General features: G+C 40.2%; 1 protein-coding gene across 14 annotated transcripts in view; it reads left to right on the top strand.

The window, feature by feature from the left end:
• NSD1 (nuclear receptor binding SET domain protein 1) overlaps nucleotides 1-27,986 on the top strand; it is a 161,053-nt gene that overhangs the window by 124,797 nt on the left and 8,270 nt on the right. For all 14 annotated transcript variants that reach the window (XM_003123667.6, XM_021084400.1, XM_021084408.1 and 11 more), the window contains 7 exons: nucleotides 6,288-6,444; nucleotides 9,091-9,296; nucleotides 12,640-12,752; nucleotides 14,828-15,097; nucleotides 17,123-17,239; nucleotides 18,299-18,440; nucleotides 25,154-25,260. In XM_003123667.6, the coding sequence (XP_003123715.5) occupies nucleotides 6,288-6,444; nucleotides 9,091-9,296; nucleotides 12,640-12,752; nucleotides 14,828-15,097; nucleotides 17,123-17,239; nucleotides 18,299-18,440; nucleotides 25,154-25,260 (1,112 nt within the window). The remainder of the gene's footprint in view (nucleotides 1-6,287; nucleotides 6,445-9,090; nucleotides 9,297-12,639; nucleotides 12,753-14,827; nucleotides 15,098-17,122; nucleotides 17,240-18,298; nucleotides 18,441-25,153; nucleotides 25,261-27,986) is intronic.

Here is a 27,986-nt window from a genome sequence, read left to right as displayed (position 1 = left end):
AGCAATAAATAAATAAATAAAAATAAAAGTACAGCTTCCTTATGATCTCACAATCCTACTCTAGGCCATGTATCTGGAGAAAACTATAAATCGAAAAGATACAATGTTCCCAGTGTTCATAGCAGCACTGTGTATAATAGCCAAGATATGGAAGCAGCTTAAGTATCCGTCCACAGTTGAATGATTAAAGAAGATGTAGTGTAGTTCCCGTCATGGCTCAGTGGTTAAAAAATCCGACTAGGAACCATGAGGTTGCGGGTTCGATCCCTGGCCTTGCTCGGTGGGTTAAGGATCTGGCATTGCCGTAAGCTGTGGTGTAGGTTGCAAACTCGGCTCGGATCCTGCATTGCTGTGGCTCTGGCGTAGGCCGGTGGCTACAGCTCCGATTCGACCCCTAGCCTGGGAACTTTCATATGCCGCAGGAGTGGCCCTAGAAAAGGCAAAAAGACAAAAAAATTAAAAAAAAAAAAAAGAAAGAAGATGTAGCAATGGAATATTAGTATTACAATGGAATTATTACAACAATTTTAATATTACAGTGGAGTATTATTATTACAATGGGGTGTTATTAAATTATTAGAATATTATTCAGACCTAAAAAGAATGAAATAATGGCATTTATGACAACATGGATGGATTTACAGATTATCATACTGAGTGAAATAAGCCAAAGGAGAAATATGTGATATCACTTATTTGTAGAATCTAAAAAATAAATAACAGGCGTTCCCATCGTGGCGCAGCAGAAACGAATCCGACTAGGAACCATGAGGTTGTGGGTTTGATCCCTGCCCTTGCTCAGTGTGTTAAGGATGCCATGAGCTGTGGTGTAGGTCACAGACAAGGCTCAGGTCCTGCATTGCTGTGGCTATGGTGTAGGCTGGCAGCTGTAGCTCCTGCTGGACCCCTAGCCTGTGAACCTCCATATGCCTCGGGTGCAGCCCTAAAAAGGCAGAAAAAAAAATAAAAATAAAAAATAACAAATGAACTTATTTCCAAAAGAGACTCACAGAGAAAACAATCTTCTGGTCACCAAAAAGGGAAAGAGGAATTGGAGAGGTTTAAATTGGAGGTTGGAGTTAATAGATATACACTACTATGTATAAAATAGACAATCTCGTGGCGCAGTGGTTAACGAATCCAACTAGGAACCATGAGGTTGCGGGTTCGATCCCTGCCCTTGCTCAGTGGGTTAACGATCCGGTGTTGCCGTGAGCTGTGGTGTAGGTTGCAGACGCGGCTCGGATCCCGCGTTGCTGTGGCTCTGGCGTAGGCCGGTGGCTACAGCTCCGATTCAACCCCTAGCCTGGGAACCTCCATATGCCGCGGGAGCGGCCCAAGAAATAGCAACAATAACAACAACAACAAAAAAGACAAAAAAAAAAGACAAAAAATAAATAAATAAAATAGACAATCTACAAAGACCTCCCTACCTTATAGCACAGGAAACTATATCCAAATGCATATAATGGAGTTCCCATCATGTTACAGCAGAAACGAATCCGACTAGGAACCATGAGGTTGCGGGTTCAATCCCTGGCCTCACTCAGTGGGTTAAGGATCCGGCATTGCCATGAGCTGTGGTGTAGGTTGCAGACGCGGCTCAGATTCTACGTTGCTGTGGCTCTGGTGTAGGCTGGTGGCTATAGCTCCGATTTGACCTCTAGCCTGGGAACCTCCATGTGCCATGAGTGTGGCCTTAGAAAAGACCAAAAAAAAAAAAAAAAGAATATGTTATGTATGTATGACTTGTATGGCAAATATTGGCACAACGTTGTAAACCAACTGTAGTTTTAGAAATATGGGAAAAGTTTTTAAAAAAAGAATAAATGGAGTTCCTGGTGTTACTCTGCAGGTTACAATCCTGATTAGTATCCATGAGGATACAGCTTCAATTCCTGGCTCTGCTCTGTGAGTTAAGCATCCCGTTTTTCCGTGGGCTGTGGTGTAGTTTGCAGATGCAGCTCGGATATGGCATTGCTGTGGCTGTGGTGTGGGCCGGCAGCTGCAGGTGCAATTTGACCCCATCCCAGGAACTTTCCATATGCCACAGGTGTGGCCCTAATAAGCAAGAAGAAGAAGGAGAAAATAGACAACAAGGACCTAACTATCTATAGCACAGAGAACTATACTCAGTATTTTTCTAATAGCTATAGTGTAACAATTCTGAAAAAGAATATATATACATGCACATATGTATGTATGTATGTATAACTGCATCACTGTGCTATATGCCTGCAATTAACATGAGGTTTAAGTCAGCTATAGGTCAATATTTTTTTAGTTTTTCTAAAAAGTAGATGAATGGGTAGAGAGTATGTGATATTTATGTATATATGTGATAATATATAAACAAACCCATAATGGAATATTATTCAGCCACGAGGAAGAAGGAAATCCTCCAATTTGCGTGAATATGGGCAGTTCTTGGGCACATCATACTAAGTGAAATATCTCAGAGAGAACAAGACAATACTGTATGATCTCAATTATATGGAGTCTTTAAGTGCCGAACTCATAAAAAAAAAGTATATGGTAGTTATCAGGGGTTGGAGAAAATGAAGATATGTTGGTCAAAGGGTATAAATGTCTAGTTAGAAGATGAGTAATTTCTGAGAATCTAATAGTGTACATCATAGTGATTATAGTTAACAACACTGTACTATATACTGGAAAGTTACTAGGAGAGTAGATCCTCTGTGTTTTTCCCACAAAGAAGAAATGATACTTATATAATGCAGTTTTTTGCTAATCATATGGTTGCAAATGACGATTTCACAATATTTAAATGTATTAAATGAACAAATTGTACACCTGAAACTTATTCAATATTGTATGTCAAGTGTATCTTAATAAAATTGAGGAAAATTTTTCTTCAAAATTTGCAACCTAAATCACATTCTCATACCAGTTAGAGTGTCCATCATTAAAAAGTCTATAAATAATAAATGCTGAGAGGGTGTGGAGAAAAGGCAACCCCCTTGTCCACTGTTGGTATTAATGTAAATTGGTGCAGCCACTATGGGGAGCAGTATGAACATTCCTTAAAAAACTGGAAATAGTTGTATGATCCAACAATATCACTCCTGTGATTTCCTACAGAGAAGAAGAAAACCTTAATTTGAAAAGACACATGCACCTCAGTGTTCATAGCAGCACTATTTATAGGAGTAAATGGATGCAACCTAAATATCCATCAGCATATGAATAGATAAAAAAATGTGGGGGGGTATGTATATGTTAATGGAGCATTACTCAGCCGTAAAAAAGAATGAAATAATGCCATTATAGTTTCACTTAGAGATTATCATACTAAATGCAGTAAGCCAGAGACAAATATCATATGACAACACTTATATGTGAAATATTTTTTAATGATACAAATGAACTTATTTATGAAATTGAGATAGACTGACATAGAAAACAAGCTTATGGTTATCAAAGAGGAAAGAGGAGAGAAATAAATTGGGAGTTTGGGGATAACAGATATACTCTAATATATATAAAATAGATAAACAACAAGGACCTATTGACTAAGAGAATGAACTATACTCAGGTTTTTATTAATATCCTATAATGGAAAAGAATCTGAAAAAATGTGTGTGTATATGTATGTATAATTAAATTATGTTGTTATGTATCTGAAACACTGTAAATTGACTATACTTCAATTTTGTTTTATTTTGTCGTCTTTTTAGGGCCACAGCCGTGGCATATGAAAGTTCCCAGGCTAAGGGTAGAATCAGAGTTTTAGCTGCTAGCATAAGCCACAGTAATACCAGATCCCAGTCTTTGACCTGCACCACAGCTCATGGCAATGCCAGATCCTTAACCCACTGGGTGAGGTCAGGGATCAAACCTGCGTCCTCCTGAATACTAGTCAGATTCATTTCTGCTAAGCCATGATGGGAACTCCCTGATTTCTTTCTTTATATTCTCCCTTAGCACATATTCCATCATGTTCTTCCCTCAAAACTCTTGTGTTTGCCACCGTTAGCCTGTCTTCACTGGTAATTCTTCTGACCACATTCTTTTCATGCCTTCTTTGAAGGCCTGATTCACATGTCCTATTTTACATGATGTATTAGTTGTTATGAATGGCGGTTTAAAAAAAGGCGGATTTTTCTACCTGAACCCTGTATTTGGCATTGTGTCCTCAATCAAATTGTGACTCAGCTGATAACTAAGCAGAGGAATATTATAGAAGGTATTCCATTATTGAGGCAGTTAAACTTATGTCACTGTTAGTGTCTCATGCTAAGGTTATTTGACTCATCCACAAAATGTGTAAAAATAACCACATGAGGTGAAAGGAGAGCTCCTAGTTGAATGAATTAGGTCTCAAGTGCACAACCCTGACCCCAACAGAACAAATACACCAAAGCCTATTTTATGAGCCTTCTCTAGACTATTGGGGAAAAAGAAAAAAACATAAAAGAAATTGTAGAAGGATAGTATCACAAGATTACTTTTTTCTTTTTCTTTCTTTCTTTTTCTTTTTCTTTTGCTTTTTTTTTTTTTTTTTTGCCTTTTCTAGGGCTGCTCCCTCAGCATATGGAGGTTCCTAGGCTAGGGGTCTAATCAGAGCTGTAGCTCCCGTCCTACACCACAGCCACAGCAACGCCAGATCCAAGCCGAGTCTGCAACCTACACCCCAGCTCCTGGTAACACCGGGTCCTTAACCCACTGAGTGAGGCCAGGGATCGAACCTGCAACCTCATGGTCCTGAGACAGATTCATTAACCACTGAGCCACAACGGGAACTCCCCACAAAATTATATTTTTCATAGGGTTTTTCGAGGAAAAAGAGATCAGGATGTACATGGGCATATACCTCAAGACTTTATCTCTCACTAACTCTTTAGGATCTTACGTGCTTGGGTCTAGCACATTTGAAGCATGCTAATTTCTTGAATAAGATAAATAAGGCACTTATTATATTCCTTTAATGTGAGTTTTCTTTATTTTTATTCTTGCCTTAGCATGTAGAAATTCCCTGGCCCCATGCCACAGCAGTGACAGTGTCGAATCCTCAACCACTAAGCCACCAATGAACTCCAAATCCAAATTCACTTTACCTGAAATTCTTTATTATCTGCAACCATGAGAATTCAGACATGTAAATTGAGTCACTTTGAGGAATAATGTCTTATGAAGTGAAAAATTCATCATCACCATAGTATATATAGTTCACCTGATATCTGAAAACTTTGAGTGGGGCGATCTTAATATCTGAGTGAAGTTTAGGCCACAGGTACCTATGATATTTGTCACCAGTGAACATCACAAATGTTACAGTTGTTATATCCTGTAGTATCATTTGCTGTCATTATTACTGCTAAATCTTATTTGTGCATTACCAAGAAACATGTATCTAATTTCTTGTTCTCACATTTCAGTCATTTTAGTATGATATATTTTTATGTATTAAGTATACTACTAGGCAGTTTTTTGCTTATTTATTTATTGTTTATTTTAGAGAACAATTACCACTGAAGACATTAAAGCTTAGCAACAGAAAGTGAATTTCCTAAAATTACATGATCTTTGAGTTCAAATCTGACATCAGTTGAGGCTTGTGCTCTTTATACTGGTGTCATTATGTATCATTGATATTCTCTTTATTTTTTTATTTTTTTTGTCTTTTGTCTTTTGTTGTTGTTGTTGCTATTTCTTGGGCCGCTCCCGCGGCATATGGAGGTTCCCAGGCTAGGGGTTGAATCGGAGCTGTAGCCACCGGCCTACGCCAGAGCCACAGCAACGCAGGATCCGAGCCGCGTCTGCAACCTACACCACAGCTCACGGCAACGCCGGATCGTTAACCCACTGAGCAAGGGCAGGGATCGAACCCGCAACCTCATGGTTCCTAGTCGGATTCGTTAACCACTGCGCCACAACGGGAACTCCATGATATTCTCTTTATTTATAGAGTTTTGTATTTTAGTGATGAGGAAGAATTGTATGCACATGCGTGCGTGTGTGTGTGTGTGTGTGTGTGTGTGTGTGTATGTATACACTACTTTTAAAGGTTTATTTCTGCCTGTGTTTCCCTATCATAATTTTGTCAGTCTCATGATTTGCTTTGCATCTAATAAACCCCCAGGGATGTGGTTCAGGTACATTGGAGAGGGAATACTCTTGTAGAAAAGTATTCCTGCATAACTAATTAAATTACTAAGCCCTTGACAGGGAGATAAATAATTGGTTAGGAACTGAGCAAAAGCTATTTGAGCTGAGTTCTTATACACAGCCTTATGATTCTAAGAGCAGATTTTTTGTTCTCATAGGAGGCAGCCTTCTGTGCTGTGATTCTTGCCCTGCTGCTTTTCATCGTGAATGCCTGAACATTGATATCCCTGAAGGAAACTGGTATTGCAATGATTGTAAGGCAGGCAAGAAGCCGCATTACCGGGAAATTGTCTGGGTAAAAGTTGGACGATACAGGTGAGTAAATATGAAGAAGACTGGCAATCAAGTGTTTAACCAGCCCCCGTTTCTTGTGCTTAACTTTTTTTTTTTTTTCCTTCTTTATAGAGCAGCACCTGTGGCATACGGAAGTTCCCATGTTAGGGGTTGAGTCAGAGCTGCAGCTTCCAGCCTATACCACATCCACAGCAATGCCAGATCCAAGCCACGTCTTCGACATACACCACAGCTCACTGCAACACCGATCCTTAACCCCCTGAGCAAGGCTAAGGATCAAACCCAAATTTTCATGGATACTAGTCGGGTTTGTTTCCGCTGATCCACAACTCAAACTCCAAGTTCTCCAACTTTATAGATGAGGAATAACAGGGAAGAAAAAGGGACTTCCCATGAGTATATAACTAATTCAGGAAATGGCTACACATATAAATTCTGCCTCAGACAGATTAAATGTTAAATGTATAGGTTATTTATTTACTTTTGCCTGTTGGAACTACAACTTTTTTAAAAATTACTGATTATACAAACATCACCCTCTCCCCTGTTAATTTTCCATTATGAAAGAAAAAAAAAACTTTGCTTTATGTTTTATACTTATAGGAATAATATTTATTGTCTGTAGAAGTTTTATTAATGAAAAACCCATAATCTCACACACAAGGATACATTGATAACATTTTGGCATGTTTACTTACAGACATATCAATACATGTACCTTCAAAATAGCTAGCCCAGCATCCCTGTTGTGGCTCAGTGGGTTATGAACCCAGCTAGTATCCATGAGGATGTAGGTTTGAACCCTGGCCTCACTCAGTGGGTTAAGGATCTCGTATTGCCCTGAGCTGTGAAGTAGGTACCAGATGCAGCTTGGATCTGGCATTGCTGTGGCTGTGGAGTAGGCCCGCATCCGCAGCTCCAAGTTGACCTTTGGTGCGGGAAGTTCCTTTATGCTGTGGTTGCAACCCTATGGGGAAAGAAAAAAAAGCAAAATAGTTGACCTTATTATTGTTTGTATCCAGTTTTGTATCTTGCTTTTGATTTTTAAAATTACTTTTATTGGCTATGGAATGTACAAAAGATATAATATGTAGCATTTTAAATGTACCTCCCTGAGTGTACCTCCCAATTAAAAAAATAGCAATTCACTGCCACCGTTGAGGCTCCCTCTATACTGTTTCTGAATCAATTCTCTCCCACCCTCAGAAGTAACCACTGTGCTGCATTTTGTATTTTTTATTTCTTTGCCTAGTTAAATAGGTTTACCACATATATGTTCTATATGATTTAGACCTTTAAATAAAGGAATTGTTGTATTTTCCTAAAGCTTGCTTTTTTAATTCATTGTTATGCTCTTTGCATTTATTATGGTTAGTGCAGTGCTCTACATCATTCATACTTCACTGTTAAAAATTTTTTTTTTTAATTTATTATTATTATTTTTTTTAGGGCCACACTTGTGGCATATTGAGATTCTCAAGCTAGGGGTCCATTCGGAGCTACAGCTGCCAGCCTATGCCACAGCCACAGCAACGCAGGATCTTAAGCTGCATCTGTGACCTATACCACAGCTCAGGGCAATGCCGGATCCTTAACCCACTGAGCGAGGGCAGGGATCGAACCCACAGCCTCATGGTTCCTAGTTGTATTCATTTCCGCTGAGCCCTGACGGGAACTCCAAAAAATATTCTTTTATATAATCATAAAATGTGGTTTAGTTACTTATCCATTCTCATGTTTGGACTTTGAACATTTTTGTCAGGGTTTCTTGGTGTATAGGCACAGGAGCTTCTCTAGTGCGTCCTCAAATAGACTAGTCGAGGTTTCCAGCTTTCATAGCTATTGCCAGTTTGTCTTCCTAAAAGTGGTTGTTCTAATTTATGTACTTGCTTTGCCAGGCAGGTTGGAGTGGGGAGGTCATTTCTTTTTCTTTTTTTTTTCCCCTGAGAGGTCATTTCTTCATGTTATTTTTCTATACCCTGAATAATTATTGATAGGTTTCCTTCTTAAAGACCAGTTTGTAGTTCATCATGTAGTGTACCATAGCTACTTGTATCCCTTAATGTGAGCATTGAAATTGCTTCTAGATTTCCATTCTTTTTGTGTGTGTGTGTCTTTTTAAGGACTGCTCTCCAGGCATATGGAAGTACCCAGGCTAGGGGTCAAATTGGAGCTATAGCTGCCTGCCCACGCCACAGCAGCTCGGGTTCCAAGCCACATCAGTGACCTATACCACAGCCCCGGCAATGCTGGATCCTTAACCCATTGAGCAAGGCCAGTGATTGAACCTATGTTCTCATGGATACTAGTCGAATTTGTTACCACTGAGCCGCAACGGAACTCGCGTGTTTTCATTTTTATAGATAATTTTGCAATGGACATTATGGTCATAAAGCTTTGTTCATATCTCTAATTATCTCCTTTTATATATTCCTTAAAGTAGAATAACTGAGTCAAGGGAATGTATGCCTATATGTGAGCATGTCTGTGAGGGTGGGCAAATTTAGGCTTTTGTCTTGTTTCTTCTCTAGATTGTAAGATGCCCTGGGTCAGACTTCAGTGTGGGTTATATATTGTTATTCCTTATTCCTGTCCCAAAAGTAGAATGTGTTTTTTAATGCCTTGCAACCTTCTACAAGTTCTCTTCTTTGTTTTCAACTTTTCCAGGTGGTGGCCAGCTGAGATCTGCCATCCTCGCGCTGTACCTTCCAATATTGACAAGATGAGACATGATGTAGGAGAGTTTCCTGTGCTCTTCTTTGGGTCTAATGACTATCTGTGGACTCACCAGGCCCGAGTCTTTCCTTACATGGAAGGAGATGTGAGCAGCAAGGATAAAATGGGCAAAGGAGTGGACGGGACATATAAAAAAGGTAACTTTAACCTTTCTGTTTCTCAGGCCAACACAGCCTCTGTTGCCAGAGTATCTGCTGTCTGGTAGAATTGTATGTTCTAGTATTTACATTCGCTCCATTAGCAGCTTTGTTCTACCCTCTGGGAGCAGTATGTTGCTGAAGCTACAAGATTTTGTGTGGGTATTAACTCATGTAATTCATTGTTTTTGAACCTAACCTTTTCTTAACTAGAATTTCCTTAAGGGAAATTTCTTGTTTTATCAATTCTGTTTTTTCAGCATCTCATCAAGTAAGTATTGGAGCTTTGGGACTATTTTGTACAATAAACATTGCAGTTTGCTAGGCAAGGGCCATAATCTCTAACAGAGGCACATTTGTTCCAGGGAATGTTGGGGTTTTTTGTTTGTTTGTTTGTTTCTTTTCTTTCTTTTCTTTTTTCTTTCTCTCTTTTGTCTTTCTTTCCTTCCTTCCTCCCTTCTTTCTTTCTCTCTCTCTCTCTCTCTCTTTTTTTTTGAGTTTTTTTGGGAAGAAATAAAATTAACCGAAAAATTATACAGCAAAGTTAGATAGGGAAGGGCAGAGGATAAATGTTCTGAATCAAAGAGGTTTTTGTAAGCTAGACTAGCAATGAAAGAGTAGGGACATTTGAGGCCAGAAGGGGTCGAGTCATGTATGAACCTCAGTTTCTCTTACTATAAAAATGAGTAAAGGTTGCTTTGGAAACCTTTCAAATTTGAATATATTTGGATAATATTGAAGTATAAGATATTATTGTGCATGGATTGAGTTGAAAGGATTCTAAGCAAGTAAAACTTCCTGGATGGAGCATATGAATGATGTCTGTGAAGAATAAGTTCAACAGAGGTTTTTTTTGCCTCATGTTATTTCAAGGGTCCTTACTTACCTATTACCAGTAAGTGAGCTTTCTTCTGTGCAGATGTGAGCTATCAATACTAATACTATAGGAATTTGGATCTTGAGTCTTCTAGTCTTAGATGGTCAGGGACCAGATGATCAACTTCTTTGTCTGCTCAGAAATGGCCAACACCACAAGTGGGGGAGAAGGTGGAGTGCAGGGAATATTCCAAGTCTGAGCTTGCTAAAGCACTGGGATTCTGTTCTTTGTGTACCTTGAACCTGGGCTGGCTGGCTGCCTCTGCCTTCAAGAAACACATGCTTTTGTGGGAGCATTGGATACAGATAATAGTCGTCGAAGTGCCATTCTTTGCTGTTGTGGCAGGAGTGTGCTTGGTATTCTATGGGAGCAGACCATGAGGAAGCAAAATGGTGCTGGGTATTGAGGTTTGGAGGTCATGGATGGCTTCTTGTTTAAGTGATGCTTTGAAGAAGACCCATAGTAATAATAATTGCCATTTGCTGTTTGTGAGATCCTGTTCAATGTTTGTTTTCTGCGAAAATTTTTTTGGCAACCCTCTAAGTTAGATACCATGATCTTTATCTTGTAAATGAGGAAACTGAGGCATATAGAAATTAAATTTGTTGCTTAAGGTGTCTGTGCCAGTAAGTGATAGAGCAAGGTTTCAAACTCTAGTGTTTGGGCTCCAGAATCCAAAGTCTTAATCCCTACACTGACTGTGAAGAAGTTAATAGCTTAAAATGTTGTAACAAGAGGACAGTATAGGGCGTTTCCATGGTAACTCAGTGGTAACAAACCTGACTAGTATCCATGAGGATTTGGGTTTGATCCCTGACCTCACTCAGTGGGGTTGGAGATCTGGCATTGCCATGAGCTGTGGTATAGGTCATAGATGTGGCTCGGATCCCATGTTGCTGTAGGCCAGCAGCTACAGCCCCAGTTTGACCAGTAGCGTGGGAACTGCCATATTCCATGGGTTCAGTCCTAAAAAGAAAGAAAAAGAAGATAGTATATATGAAAACACACATCTAACATGATTAGTTAGTGATCTCCAAGTATTTGGTATAGTTTAAAGCATGGCATTTGGGGAGCACTGGACTGTTTTACTGAATAGGTAGGTAAGTTACATGGTCAGAGCAGTTTTAGAAATCTCAACTTGAGTAGACTATCAGGACTGTAGAAAGGAATGTCAATGAGATGAATGTTTTTAATAGCTCCAGGCAGAGATGATGAGTCTTTTCACAGGAAACTGCATGGTGTGGAGAGGATGATGGGTACTAGAAAGACACTAAGTAGATAAACTGGGTAGGGCACAGTCAATAATAGGATGAAGGAAGGAGAGAACAGCTTCAGGCGACATAATTTCCGCTAGATGGTGACAGGGACATGGAGAAAAAAGGATGGATTAGAGGGGAGATTTTCTTTAAAGAATTAACAGAGCATGGGGAAAGACTCAGAGAAAAATGAAAATTTGGAGTTCTTTTCAGAGTTTTTGTTTGTTTGTTTTTTGTCTTTTGTCTTTTGAGGGCCGCACCTGCGGCATATGGAGGTTCCCAGGGTAGAGGTCTAATCCAAGCTGTTGCTGCTGGCCTACTACTCCAGAGCCATAGCAACGCCAGATGGGAGCCACGTCTGCAACCTACACCATGGCTCACGGCAACGGAAACTCCCTCTTTTCAGAGTTTTTAACCTGAATCAAGACTAATGAATTAAGGAGTTCCCGTCATGGCACAGCGGAAACAAATTCAACTAGGAACTGTGAGGTTGTGGGGTCAATCCCTGACCCCAATCAGTGGGTTAAGGATTCAGCGTTGCCGTGAGCTGTGGTGTAGGTCAAAGACAAGGTTGGGATCTGGTGTGGCTGTGGCTTAGGCCAGAAGCTATAGCTCCGATTGGACCCCTAGCCTATGAACCTACATACGCTTTGGGTATAGCCCTAAAAAGCAAAAAAAAAAAGAATCTTTTAAAATGCATGAATTGAATGCAGATTAGCTTTGAAGAACTGTCTTTGTATCATTAGGCTAATAGTTGATATTTATAGAATGAATTTTAGCAAGAGTGGCATAGGTACTCTAGAGAAGGCAAGAGGGGAAGGAAAACTTCAACTTTGAATTCTTCCACCTTATTCCTGGACACGTAGGAGGTACATTATTTGTTGAAGCAGAAAACTCAGGGCTGAGGAAAGATACAGGCTTAAAGACAGTGATTTTGCTGATTAGATACAGTCTTGTTAGGAGATGTCCTGTGTGGTTTTTTGTTTTGTTTTTAATTTTCCTCTGAAGCTGATAGTCTGAATAGTGCCATTATATGTTATTTTAATGCTGTAGCTGAATACCCTGGGGACTACAACTTACTTGAAAATAGAAATCATATATACTTCTTAGATTTTTGTCTAAAATATGAATTTTCTCCAATTTTAAAGGAGAAAAAAGAGAAGTAAATATCTACCCAGAGATGAAATGATATTGCTGTGTGTTTTATTAGCTCTTCAGGAAGCTGCAGCAAGGTTTGAGGAGTTAAAGGCCCAAAAAGAGCTGAGACAGCTTCAGGAAGATCGAAAGAATGACAAGAAGCCACCACCTTATAAACATATAAAGGTGAGAAAAGACCTCAGGAGACCCTCTCTCGGATAGACCCTGTATACAGAAAGCTTGCCTGCTTGCCACTCTGTTCATGATGAACTGGAAGCACAAGCACATTTGCTTTTAGTTGAGGTGTGAGCTTAAAGGAAGTTAAGAAGAAAGTGCCAGAGCAACATTTCCAGTACATTTGTATGCACTTTATAAAATCAGTAGTTTGTTGATATAGTCTTGTTCTTGTTGCTTTCTTTGGAAAGTCTTTTCATACAAGTGGATTAGAATTGGTTCTTTTCACAGAGTCAACATCTTGTGGTTTGAAAGGGACCAAAGAGCTATGATAAAAAATAATAAATGTCCCTGAGGCAGTGTGAACAATACAACACATGGTAAATCTTCTCCTAGTGGCTGATAGTAAAGATATTTTAGGTGACTAGTATAACTAGGATTCCTGAGGTCACAAGGATTCATGTTAGGTGTACCTAACACTTGTGTATCTGGTAGGAGTTATCACTATTTATCATCTGAGTCCAGTAGGCCCTTTGTATTTTTTACATTGTCATATTTATAAATAGTTTACAGAAGTAAAGATAAAGAAATAGTAAGGAATAAATTTATTAGACACTTTAGTATTTACTGAAAACTCTTTTTAAAAAGCTTTTATTCAAGTTGCTTTTGGTGCTCAAGTGTCAGGCCACATGAAAGAATACTTTCAGCTCTATTAACAAAATGAGATCATCCAAGTTTTTGTTGCAGAATGTTTGTTACAACATCATTCCTAATTCAAAGACTGTATTTCTGTCTCTCTCTCTGTCATTAGATGCTTTATTTGTGTACTTACTTTTTTCCCTTGTGTTTCTAAAATCTGAGGTTTTCGAAGTTGCTGTTTTTGGCTCAATGGGTTAAGAATCTGACTAGTATCCATGGGGATTCGGGTTTGATCCCTGGCCTTGCTCAGTGGGTAAAAGATCTGGTGTTGCCATGAGCTGTGGTGTAGGTGACAGACGTGGCTTGGATCCCATGTTGCTGTGGCTGTGGCATAGGCCAGGAGCTGCAGTTGCAATTTGACCCCTAGCCTAAAAACTTCCATATGCCACAGATGCAGCCTAAAAACAAAAGCAAACAAACAAAAAATGATGTCTTCACTTGGAGATCAATTTTGCCACCATTTTTAGAGTCTGGTGTGTTTAAGTATGTGCCAAATATTCCATGGCACATACTTAAACTAAAAAAACTGTTTATCTGAAATTCAGATTCAAGAATTTCTGTTTTGACTTAGCAGGTTAGGAACCTTACATAGTGTCTGTGAGGATGTGGGTTTGATCCCTGGCCTGGGAACTTACATGTGCTGTAGATACAGCCCTAAAAAGAAAAAGAAAAAAAATTTTTTTAAGGTGATTATTATTATATTTTAATGTAAGAGCTAACGTGGCGCCACCATGTGGCAATAGGAGAAACCCAGTTTACAATTTACTTGGCCTACCAGCTTTGAAATTACAGGTTTTTTGGAAATGATATTTTTAAAATTTGTGGTATTTGTATTTTGCTTATCAGATGAGGCTTTATGTCAAGTTGGCTAAATCTTTATTGCCTGTAATTTTTTAATTGTAAAATACAGACATAAAATTTTTGACCTCAACCCTAGTTAAGCATATAGTTCAAAGGTATTAAATGCATTCAACCCTTGCCACCTTCCATCTCTAGAACTCTTTACGTTTTGTAAAACTGAAATCCATACCCATTAAACAATAACTTCACATTTTCCCTCCTATTAGCACCTGACAACCATCATTCTACTTTCTCTCTCTATATAAGAAAAATTAGTATTTGTATTGACTGGTTTACTTCCTCTAACATCATGTCCCCTAGGTTCATCCATGTTGTATATCATGTGTCAGAATTTCCCTTTTTTGGCTTCATAATCCATTATTTTACCACATTTTAGCTATTGTAAATAATCCTGCTAAATCTTGGTAGTTCAAAATCATGTAAAATGTGGCATGCAACTTTAAGGAATAGAAATCTGCCTTTCACAGGTCTTGAATTGTCTTATGTTGACTTGCCTGCAATACTATAATGTTGTGTTTCTTCTCCAGGTTAACCGTCCTATTGGCAGGGTACAGATCTTCACTGCAGACTTGTCTGAAATTCCCCGTTGCAACTGTAAAGCTACTGATGAGAACCCCTGTGGGATAGATTCCGAGTGCATCAACCGCATGCTGCTCTATGAGTGCCACCCCACAGTATGTCCTGCTGGAGGGCGCTGCCAAAACCAGTGCTTTACTAAGCGCCAGTATCCAGAGGTTGAAATTTTTCGCACATTACAGAGGGGCTGGGGTCTCAGGACAAAAACAGATATTAAAAAGGTAAAGAAAACTTTTCTTAATTTTCAGAATTTTTTCTATTTCTTTGCAATTGCTTACATGAGTAATTCTTGATGAATATGAGAAAATTGATCAGGGAGGGAAATAACATGGTATGTAACCATTAACTTTATTATGTCTTGCCATATTCATCTAGAGGCTCTCCTTTATTTCTAAAGCCCAAGTATTGATCATGTTTACTATAGGAGAATGATAAAAAATGAAGGAAATTCTTATACTTTGACCTTGTCTGCTCTTTCATGAAAATTCTAGAGCCTATATTTGAGAGAGGATAGAGAGCATGATACAGAAATATTCATCACTTACTAATAAAATAAAATCTATTTTTTGAATTTTTTCTTACTTTTTGGCTGCACCCATGGCATGTGGAAGTTCCCAGGCCAGACACTGAACCCAAGCTGCTGCATTAACAAAGGTTTGGGTTCATGGAACATGATGGGGAAGAGGATTAGGCCTTCTCTAATGTTGTATCGTCTTTGAGTAGAAAAAAATTATACTTGTCATTTTAATGGTGTAAATCTTACTCTGGTTATACTTTTTGAAGTATTTTACTAAAGTTTGCTTTAAAATTTTTTTTTTTTTTTTTTTTTTGGGTCTTTTTGCCTTTTCTTGAGCCGTTCCCGCAGCACATGGAGGTTCCCAGGCCAGGGGTCTAATCGGAGCTATAGCCACTGGCCTACACCACAGCCACAGCAACTCGGGATCTGAACCACGTCTGTGACCCACACCACAGCTCATGGCAAAGCCAGATCCTTAACCCACTGAGTAAGGCCAGAGAACAAACCCGCAACCTCATGGTTCCTAGTCGGATTTGTTAACCACTGCACCACAACAGTAACTCCAGTAAAATTTTCTAAGTAGCTATTTTTTATCTACTGTGTGCCTGGCATGTCACTGCAGATGCAGTGTTCAGTAATAGAGATATAATCTATGCTTTCATAAAGTTTTTATTCTATATGGGGAGAGACATCGAATAATTACCTACCGTGGCAAAAAGCCTGAAACTAGCTTGTCTCTGAGAATGTTTTAAATTGAGACTGGAGTTCCTGTTGTGGCTCAGCGGGTTAAGAATCTAACTAGTATCGATGAAGGTGCAAGTTCAACCCCTTGCCTCGCTCAGTGGGTTAAGGATCCAGTATTACCACAGCCTGTGGCATAGACCAGCAGCTGTTGGTCTGATTCAATCCCTGGCCCAGGAGCTTCCATATGTCCCAGGTGCCACCATTAAAAAAAGAGAGGGGGAGTTTCCGTCGTGGCTCAGCAGAAACAAATCTAACTGGTAATCCATGAGGATGCAGGTTCGATCCCTAGCCTCACTCAGTGGGTTAAGGATCCGGCATTACCATGACTTGTGGTGTAGGTCGAAGACGCAGCTCAGATCTGGCGTGGCTGTGGCTATGGCTATGGTGTATGCTGGCAGCTATAGCTCTGATTCAACCCCTAGCCTGGGAACCTCCATATGCCTCACGTGGCAGCCCTGAAAAGACAAAAAATAAAACAAAGATGAGAGAGAGAGACAGTCATTGGTTTAGGCCAGTTGAGTGTTCAGGAACCACAGGTAGAAGGGAAAGCATGATTGGAAGCCAGTATGGTTATATTATAGTGAGTCAGGAGGACAGTGGTTTGATATATGTGGAAGGACAGTAGACAGGGCATGCTCCAGGGAAAATGAACATAGCTTAAAGGAACTGACTTTTAGGTTCTTAGGTAGATAAAGTGATCAACCATCCATATCCCCTTTATAGTGGAGCATTAGTTTACTTCCATTTTGGTTGATCTTAAGTGTTTCCCATTTTCTGTTGTTGGCTTTGGTAGGAGTTGGGAGATGTTCTCCTTGTCATATAGTTGTTTGTATTATTTCTTGAATAAACTTTTGTTTAAGTGACTAGTTAAATATACAGGAATTGCTTTTGATCTGTTATTTTCATTAATTTTTTAAAAATAAAGTATAATGTGAACACAGTTTTACTTTTTACCATTTAAGTCAAGAGCTTTTTCTTGTTCCAGGGTGAATTTGTGAATGAATATGTGGGTGAGCTAATAGATGAAGAAGAGTGCAGAGCTCGAATCCGATATGCCCAAGAACACGATATCACTAATTTTTACATGCTAACTCTAGACAAAGTAAGTAATAGAAAGTGCTTTTTCCACTGTTGTAAGATTGTGAGTTAGTGTTGTCATAGTTTTATGTTTTTAGGCATGTCACACACTGCCCAAAACAGTGTCTTTCTCCCATGTTTATAGGAAATGCTTTATCAGGGACTTGGAGGTTAGGTAATAAGGTTGCTCATTTCTAGCTATACATCCATGACAGAAGGCAGTAAAGCTGCTTTTGGTAACATTTTTCAACTGTCCAACATAAGTGAGTCATTATGTCTTTCAGTGTAATTTCTACAGGTTAAGACTTGAAGCCAGAAAAATGAATAATAATTTTTACTTTTTATTTTACAGATTGAGAAACTTTGGTTATTATTTAATTAGTTCCTTGAGAAGGGCATATAAGTTGACTATAGAACTCAGCTTTCCAGTCTTTGGAATTTCTGATGGATTTCATTGGTGTCTAGAATTAGTATTTATTTTCTAATTCCAGCATCCTAATGTGTTTATCTTCTGTGTATACTGAGTTTCTTCTTTGTACCTGAATGTTAGGTTCTGCTAAGTCCCCCACACCCCATTAGCTTTTATAATAGATCTTTCTTGGCATGAAACTTAATTATCAAGTTGTATCTTTATGATTTGTGAGATCCTTACCTCAAGATATTCTTATCTTTGTTTGGCATGAGGGCTTGAAATCATTATTAAAAATCTTAGATGATTTATGATGGTTCAGAACTAAGCTACTGCTTCTAGGACAGTGGTCCCCAAACCTCAGCATATATCATAATTATCTAATGGGCTTATTATAACACAACATTCTGAGAATTAGGGTTTCTGCTTTAGTATATCTGAAGTGCAACCCAAGAATTTGCATTTCTAACAGATTCCAAGGTGCTATTCCAAAGATAGTAGTGCTGAGAACCACTCCAGGGAGAGTCAAACTTGGCAAATAGGAACTCCAAAGAAAAAAGAGAAGAAAATAAAATACAAATAGGAACTCCAGCTTGTTAGTGAGAATACTCTAGTTTTAATCAGTAATAATGGAGTCTTAGGAGGTCTGATGAACATCATCTCTTGGAATTCTAGGACCGGATTATTGATGCTGGTCCCAAAGGAAACTATGCTCGGTTCATGAATCATTGCTGCCAGCCCAACTGTGAAACACAGAAGTGGTCCGTAAATGGAGATACCCGTGTTGGTCTTTTTGCTCTGAGTGACATTAAAGCAGGTAAGAATCATTTAAGGATTCTGGAGCTAGGAATGGGATTTCAGATTTTATTATATTCTGTAATCCAAAATGAAGTTAACAAACTCCTAAGGATACATAAAAGACTTTTTAGGTGGTATGTGGCATGTACTAGGTATTTTTTTGTTGAGGTTATGTAAAATATACATAACAAAGTTTATCATTTTTTAACTGAATAAATTTTATTATATTTATAGTTATACACTGATCATCATGACGCAATTTGACAGCATTTCTACCCTATACGCCCAGCCCACCCCACCCCCCAACCGATGGCTTTGGTAACCATAAGTTTTTCAAAGTGTGTGAATCAGGATCTGTTGTGCAAATAAGTTCATTTTGTCCCTTTAAGATTCTATATGTAAGTGAGAGCATATGACTTTTGTGTCTCATAGTCTGACTAACTTCACTTAGCATGATAATTTCTTGGTCCATCCATGTTGCTGCAAATACTATTATAATGGACAGATATTTAAGTTGCTTCCATGTCTTGGCTATTGTATATAGTGGCTGAAATGAACATTGGAGTACATATGTCTTTTTGAATTGTGGTTTTCTCTGGATAGATACCCAGGAGTGGGATTGTTGGATGAAATGGTAATTCTGTTTTTAGTTTTCTGAGGAATCTCCACACTGTTTTCCATAGTGGTTGCACCAACAATGTAAGAGGGTGGTTCCCTTCTCTCCACACTCTCTCCAGCATTTATTGTTTGTAGACTTTTTTGTCATTTTGTCTTTTTAGGGCTCTACCCGTGGCATATGGAAATACAGCTGCTGACCTATGCCACAGCAACACTGGATCCTTAACCTTCTGAGCAAGGCCAGGGATCAAACCCACATCCTCATGGATACCAGTAGGGTTCATTAACCACTGAGCCACAACGGGAACTCCATGTTTGTAGACTCTTTGATGATGGCCATTCTGGCTGGCGTAAGGTGGTACCTCATAGTAGTTTTGATTTGCATTTCTCTAATAATTAGTGATGTTGAACATCTTTTCATGTGTTTTTTGCTTATCTGTGTGTCTTTGGAGAATTGTCTGTTTAGATCTTCTGCCCATAAAGTTTATCATTCTAGCCATTTTTTTTTCTTTTTTCTTTTTTAGGGCCACACCCGAAGCATATGGACGTTCCCAGGCTGCGGGTCTAATCAGAGCTACAACTGCAGCCACATCCACAGCCACGGTAATGCAGGATCCAAGCTGCATGTGCGACTTACACCACAGCTGGATCCTTGCTCAACCCACTGAGCGAGGCCAGAGATCGAACCCAAAACGTCATGGTTCCTAGTCGGATGCATTTCTGCTGCGCCACGTCGGGAACTCCTAGCCGTTTGTTCAAGTGTACTTTTTGATGGCATTAACTCCATCCACATTGTTTTGCAACCATCACAAGGTCCATTCCAGAACTTTTTATTTTCCTCAACTAAAGATACTCTTTAAACAGTACCTCATTTACCCCTCCCTCCAGCCCCTGGCAACCACAATTCTATCTCTTTGATTCTTCTGTCTCTGTTTTTTTTGCTGTTGTTGTTGTTTTGGTCTTTTTAGGGCTGCATGTGAGGCATATGGAGCTTCCCAGGCCAGAAATTGAGTGGGAGCTGCAGCTGCTGGCTTACACCACAGCCACAGCAATGTCAGATTTGACTTGCATCTGCAACCTATACCACAACAACTCATGGCAACGCCAAAATCTTAACCCACTGGAGCAAGACTAGAGATCAACCTGCATCCTCATGGATCCTAGTTGCATTCGTTACTGCTAAGCCACGATGGGAACTCTTATGCTCATAAATTTTTAAATACTATTAATTAATGTACATAGAATTATCCATCATTCAGTCCAGTAAGTTCATAGTGGGTGTTACAGGTGAGATATGACCCTGCTGTTAGTTAGTCTTGGTTTCTGTAGGCCCCTCCTAATGTAAGCCTTTCACCAGGCAGGTCACAAGTGATTCTAGTACCATCAACTCTAAATGTAAGCCAGCTCCTTTATAATTTGCTTATGCAAATAAATAATAATCTCTTTACAATATTAGATGGAAAACTATATATATTGATTAGTCTCAAAGACAGAAATAATGTCATTTTGCAGTAGGAAATCTTGCCAGGTTTTGACAGTTTTTTTGTTTTTTTGTGTTTTTTTTTTGCTTTTTAGGGCCGTACCTGTGGCTTATGGAGGTTCCTAGGCTAGGGGTCAAATCAGAGCTACACCTGCAGCCACAGCCACAGCAACACAGGATGTAAGCCACGTCTGCGACCTATGCCACAGCTCATGGCAACGCCAGATCCTTAAGCCACTGAGCAAGGCCAGGGATTGAACCCACAACCTTATGGTTCCTAGTCAGATTCATTTCCACTGTGCCACAATGGGAACTCCATGTTTTTATAATTTTGACTGGACAGTTACCACTTTGTACACTGTTTTTTGGCTTTATATCATTCTTTATTAGATTCTACATGTAAGTGATATCACATGATGTTTGTCTTACCATGACTGACTTCACTCAGTTGATAATCCCTAGGTTCATCTGTGTTGCTGCAAATGGCATTATTTCATTATTTTCTTATTGCTGAGTGATATTCCATCATATATATGTCCTATATCTTTTTTATTCAATCCTCCATCAGTGGACATTTAGCTTGCTTCCATGTCTTGGTTCTTTTAGATAGTACTCTAATGAACTTTAGGGTGCATGTACCTTTTTGAATAATGGCTTTCTCTGGATATATGCCTAGGATTGAGATTGCTGGATCATGTGGTAGTTCTATATTCAGTTTTCTGAGGAACCTCCATACTGTTCTCCATAGTGGTTGTACCAATTTACATTCCCAACAGTGTAGGGGAGGTTCTCTTTTCTCCACATTGTCCTCCTCATTTATTGATTGGGGACTTTTTGTGTTGATGGCCATTATGATTGGTGTGAGGTGGTACCTCATTGTAGGTTTTTTTTTTTTTGGTCTTTTTGCTGTTTCTTTGGGCCGCTCCCGCGGCATATGGAGGTTCCCAGGCTAGGGGTCGAATCGGAGCTGTAGTCACTGGCCTACGCCAGAGCCACAGCAACACGGGATCCGAGCCGCGTCTGCAACCTACACCACAGCTTACGGCAATGCCGGATCGTTAACCCACTGAGCAAGGCCAGGGACCGAACCCGCAACCTCATGGTTCCTAGTCGGATTCGTTAACCACTGAGCCACGACAGAACTCCTCATTGTAGTTTTGATTTGCATTTCTCTAATAATGATCAACTTCTTTCTATGTTCCTTGTGGCCATCAGCATGTTGTCTTTGGAGAAATGTCTACTTAGATGTCTGTCCTTTTTGGGGTTGGGGTTTTTTAATTTAATTTTTTTTTATTTTTGGCTTACACCCACAGCATATGGGGATTCCCAGGCCAGTGGTCGAATCAGAGCTGTAGCTTCCAGCCTGTACCACAGCTATAGCAACTCAGGATTCAAGCCACATCTGCGATCTACACCACAGCTCACAGCAGTGCTGGATCCTTTACCCACTCAGCGAGGCCAGGGATTGAACCCACATCCTCAAGGATTTGTTTCTTTCTTTTTTCTTTTTTTTTTTTTTTTTTGTTGTTGTAGTTGTTGTCTTTTTGTCTTTTTATTGTTGTTGTTGTTATTTATTGGGCCGCTCCCTCGGCATATGGAGGTTCCCAGGCTAGGGGTTGAATCGGAGCTGTAGCCACCGGCCTACGCCAGAACCACAGCAACGCGGGATCCGAGCTGAGTCTGCAACCTACACCACAGCTCACGGCAATGCCGGATCGTTAACCCACTGAGCAAGGCCAGGGACCGAACCCGCAACCTCATGGTTCCTAGTCGGATTCGTTAACCACTGCGCCACGACGGGAACTCCCAAAGGATTTGTTTCTGCTGTGCCACAACGGGAACTCCTTCTTACTGATTTTTATTTTTTGATTTTTAAACCTTAGATTATGTTTTCTCTGAAATTGGATGCATACTTGCTGGCATATTGCAGATGGGCCAAGTTTTACATGAGCTTGGTGATTTTTTGGGTCTTTTTGGTTTTAATTTAGCTTCATGAACTCTGTGTATGTTGGGGATTAACCCCTTATTGGTCACTTTATTGCAAATATTTTCTTCCATTCTGTTATCATTTTTACTATAACAGTAAACATTACCCCCACTCAGAGACATCTTTGAATGCGTGTATAAAATTCTATATGTTATGTTTCTCTTTTTTTAGAGCAGTTTTTTTAATGATTTTTATTTTTTCCATTATAGTTGGTTAACAGTATTCTGTCAATTTTATACTGTTACAGCTTAGTGACCCAGTCACACCTACATATATACCTTCTTTTTCTCACATTATCCTCCATCATGCTCCATCATAAGTGACTAGATACAGTTCCCAGTGCTATACATACAGCATCCCTAACTTTTTGAATTTGAATGTTTATATGATTTATTTGCTCTCAATTTTGATGAATATACTTGTATCAGAAAGGGGACTTTAGGGAGTTCCTGTCATGGCTTAGCAGAAGCAAATCCAACTAGCATCCATGAGGACGCAGGTTCAATCCCTGGCTTCTCTCAGTGAGTTAAGGATCCAGCGTTGCCATGAGCTGGGTGTAGGTTGCCAACGTGGCTTGGATCTGGTGTTGCTTTGACTGTGGTGTAGGCCAGCGGCTACAGCTCCAATTCAACCCCTAGCCCCTATAGGAACCTCCATATGCCATGGGTGCGACTCTTAAAAAAAAGAAGGGGGACTTTTTTTTTTTTTTTTTTTTTTGTATCCACGGCATTTGCAAGTTCTCAGGCGAAGTGTCAAACCTCACTGTAGCAGTAATCCAAGCCATAGCATTAACAATACCAGATCTTTTTTTTTTTTTTTTTTTTTTTTGTCTTTTTGTCTTTTGTCTTTTGTTGTTGTTGCTATTTCTTGGGCCGCTCCCGCGGCATATGGAGGTTCCCAGGCTAGGGGTCGAATCGGAGCTGTAGCCACCGGCCTACGCCAGAGCCACAGCAACACGGGATCCGAGCCGCGTCTGCAACCTACACCACAGCTCACGGCAACGCTGGATTGTTAACCCACTGAGCAAGGGCAGGGACCGAACCCGCAACCTCATGGTTCCTAGTCGGATTCATTAACCACTGCGCCACGACGGGAACTCCTTTTTTTTTTTTTTGTCTTTTGTCTTTTTTGTTGTTGTTGTTGTTATTGTTTCTATTTCTTGGGCCGCTCCCGCGGCATATGGAGGTTCCCAGGCTAGGGGTTGAATCGGAGCTGTAGCCACCGGCCTACGCCAGAGCCACAGCAACGCGGGATCCGAGCCGCGTCTGCAACCTACACCACAGCTCACGGCAACGATGGATCATTAACCCACTGAGCAAGGCCAGGGACCGAACCCGCAACCTCATGGTTCCTAGTCGGATTCGTTAACCACTGCGCCACGACGGGAACTCCCTAACAATACCAGATCTTTAACCCACTAGGCCACCAGGGAACTCCCAACATTTTGTACCTTAAATTTGTACATCTGTTAATGTTTACATATTATTGCTGTGTGCATTTTGTGCCATTCTCAATAAGCTTGTGAGATTGTTATTTCTGCATTTAACAAGTGAAGTCTTTGGCTCACATCACACAGATTGTATTGTAACTGGGATATAAAGCCAGGGCTTATTAGGTCTATGGTCTAGAACTCTCTGGTATTATTTTGTATTGAGATATCTCCTTGAGTGCTGCTTGGGAAGATGTGCTTACCTTGGTACAAACTGACAGGTTTCCTTCATACTTGCTTTCCCAGTGCCTGGGCCCATCAATGTACAGTATACTGTTGTTGGTTTTTGGTTATGAAAGAATATATTTTGAATCTGAGTGGTTAGAAAAAAATGAAAAAATAGCTTAGGATAATTAACACCTCTAAAGTAAAAAGTTACTTTAAATATTAAGTCATATAAGTTTTTATGTTATTAAATTATATTAGCTGGCTACATTGCAGGATTAGAATTTATTTATGTAAGAATTTTATTAAGGAGTTGCCATTGTGGCATAGCAGAAACGAATCCAACTAAGAATCATGAGGTTGCGGGTTCGATCTTTGGCCTTGCTCAGTGGGTTTAGGATCCAGCGTTGCTGTGAGCTGTGGTCGTAGGTCGCAAATGAGGCTCAGATCTAGCAAAGCTGTGGCTGTGGCACAGGCTGGCAGCTGCAGCTCCGATTAGCCCCCTGGTCTGGGACCATCCTTATGCCACGGGTGCAGCCCTACAAAGACAAAACCAAAAAAAAATTTTTTTATTAATATGATAGGATTAGAGTTAATATGTCTTTTTATTCTTTTAAAAATTAATGTGGGGAGTTCCCATCGTGGGTCAGTGGTTAACAAATCCGACTAGGAACCATGAGGTTTCGGGTTCGATCCCTGCCCTTGCTCAGTGGGTTAAGGATCCGGCGTTGCCGTGAGCTGTGGTGTAGGTCACAGACTAGGCTCATTCCAGCATGGCTGTGACTCTGGCCTAGGCCGGTGGCTACAGCTCCAATTCGACCCCTAGCCTGGGAACCTCCATATGCCGTGGGAGCAGCCCAAGAAATGGCAAAAAGACAAAAAATAAATAAAAAAAAATTTAATCTGTTCTCTTATAAGTCAGTATCTTTTGTGATTAATACAGAAATGTAGCTAAAATCACAGATATTAATATTGTCATTGTCTCTTATGCAGGCACTGAACTTACCTTCAACTACAACCTAGAATGTCTTGGAAATGGAAAGACTGTTTGCAAATGTGGAGCCCCGAACTGCAGTGGCTTTTTGGGTGTAAGGCCAAAGGTACCTTCCAAACATTTGCATTGCGGGTAATGAGGTGGTCCTCCCTTGCTAACCAGTGGCTAAGGACTGAGTCTTCATTTTAAGAAGATTTCTCTTTGTTTTCTGGTTTTCTTGTTTGTTTGTTTTGTTTTGTTTTTTGTTTTATTTTTGTTTTTGTTTTTTGTCTTTATGCCTTTTCTAGGGCCGCTTCCCTCGGCATTTGGAGGATCCCAGGCTAGGGGTCTAATTGGAGCTGTAGCCACCAGCCTATGCCAGAGCCACAGCAACGTGGGATCTGAGCCGCATATTCGACCTACACCACTGCTCACGGCAACGGGTCCTTAACCCACTGAGCAAGGCCAGGGACCGAACCCGCAACCTCATGGTTCCTAGTTGGATTTGTTAACCACTGCGACACGATGGGAACTCCCAAGAAGATGTCTCTTTGAAATAATGACATTCTGGGAGTTCCCGTTGTGGCGCAGTGGTTAACGAATCCGCCTAGGAACCATGAGCTTGAGGGTTCGATCCCTGCCCTTGCTCAGTGGGTTGCCGTGAGCTGTGGTGTAGGTTGCAGACGCGGCTCGGATCCTGCGTTGCTGTGGCTCTGGCTGGCATAGGCTGGTGGCTACAGCTCCGATTCAACCCCTAGCCTGGGAACCTCCATATGCCGTGAGAGTGACCCTAGAAAAGGCAAAAAGACAAAAAAAATAAAGAAAGAATGACATTTTGTAGTTGTCAGTAGAGCCACTGGCAGTTGAAGCACTTGATGATCAGTTTGGTTACACTAGAGAGGGTCTTTAGGTATTGCTAAAGTGTTGGCAGTCTCACTTTTCTTTGGTGACATCTTTCAAGCTAAAAAGGCTGTAAAGTAGGTTGGTCTCAGCTGATCTTACATTTCCTAATAAGCTATTCAGTCTCTTTCTCTTGCTTTTTTATTTTTTTGCCACACTTTGTGGCCTGTGGATGTTCCCAGGCCAGGGACTGAACCCCTGTCACAGTTGCGATGTACATCACAGCTATGGTAATGCAGAACCCTTAACCCACTGTGCCACATGGGAACTTCCTCTCTTTGCCTTTTTTGTGTGTGTCTTTTAGGCCACATCTGCTGCATATGGAAGTTCCCAGGCTAAGGGTCAAACTGGAGCTCCCAACTGCCAACCTACACCACAGCCACAGCCATGCTGGATCTGAGCCTAGTCTGCCACCCGCACCATAGCTCCTGGCAACACTGGATCCTTAACCCTTAGTCCAGGGATCAAACCCACAACCTCATGGGATTTATTCGGTTTTGTTACTGCTGAGCCAAGCTGGGATCTCTCTCTTTGCATTTTTAAAGTATCAGAGAACCTGATATTGAATTTAAGATTTTAAGGGTGTTATAAGGGAGATTTATCTATCATAAGTAATAGCACCCTGAACATTGACATTTAATTTTTATGCAAAGTATACGACATAGTGACTCCAAATGGGTATTTCTCATGCTTTTTGGATTCTAAGTCAACATTAAGAACTGAAGAAAATGCAAATTAGCATAGAAACCATAGTTCAAAAGGGCAATCATTTTGAGCAATAATACATAAGGAATACCCACTAATTATTAAATACGAAAATTTATATTGTTTTTTGCTTGTTTTGTTAGTTGGTTAAATGGTCTTGTTCCATAAGATGTCCAATTGACTTAGTCCTTTCAAGTTAAAATAGTAACAGATTTTAATTGAATTAGGTGCACTGGGGATGCCAATTTCTATATTTTTAAGGTCTGTGTAGTATTTCACACATGAATCAGAAGTTTAGGAGCAGAAATTTGGAAGTGGGAAGAGATCCCTGTGGGCTGACAGTAAATTGGATTAGTTCTAGCTGTTTCTAGTTCAAGATAAATAATGTGATGAAAACCATGAGGGGAATTCCCTGGTGGCTCAGTGGGTTAAGGATCTGATGTTGCCATTGCATAGTCAATTCTGTGGCGCAAGTTTGATCCCTGGTTGGGAACTTCTGCATGTCACAGGTGTGGGCACACACACAAAGGAAGTAGAAGAAGAAAGAAAGGAAAAGAAAACCATGAAGTTTGGTAACTAAGTGTAGGTTGCAAGGAGCACAGAGTAGACCTGCTGGCTGTACCAGGGTCTGTCTTGAGGAGTGGTGGATATGAACCTAAACTGACTTCGATAAAGATGCCTAGCTTGTCATGGTCATAGACCACAAATGAGTTTTATGTGTCTTCCTAGCACTTGGCTCATATTAAGTGTTCAGTGAAGGTTCATTGAATAAATTAAATGAGTTACAACAGAAATCGGCACAACTTTGCAACAATAATTTAAAAATAAATTTAAAAAAAAGAAATGTGTGTAACACATCCAGACAAGTCTTCCTTATTTTTGAAATTAGACAAACCTAAGAATTAAACTGGAGTTCCTGTTGCAGTGCAGTGGAATTAATCCACGTAGTATCCATGAGGATGTAGGATTGATCCCTGGCCTCATTCAGTGGGGTAAGGATCCGGTGTTGCTGTGAGCTATGGTGTAGGTCACAGACGTGGCTTGGATCTGGCGTTGCTGTGGCTGTGGTGTAGGCTGGTAGCTGTAGCTCCGATTCGACCCCTAGCCTGGGAACTTCCATTTGCCCCAGGTGCAGCCCTAAAAAAAAAGAAAAAAAGAATAAAAATAAAACTTACTGGCGTTTCTGATGTAGTGCAGTGCAACAGCTTGGGTTGCTGTGGAAGTGCAGGTTTGGTCCTTGGCCTGGTG

The sequence above is a fragment of the Sus scrofa genome, chromosome 2 (genome assembly GCF_000003025.6).
Source record: "Sus scrofa isolate TJ Tabasco breed Duroc chromosome 2, Sscrofa11.1, whole genome shotgun sequence".
Classification (NCBI taxonomy): domain Eukaryota; kingdom Metazoa; phylum Chordata; class Mammalia; order Artiodactyla; family Suidae; genus Sus; species Sus scrofa.
This window is presented reverse-complemented; position numbering and strand designations above follow the sequence as displayed.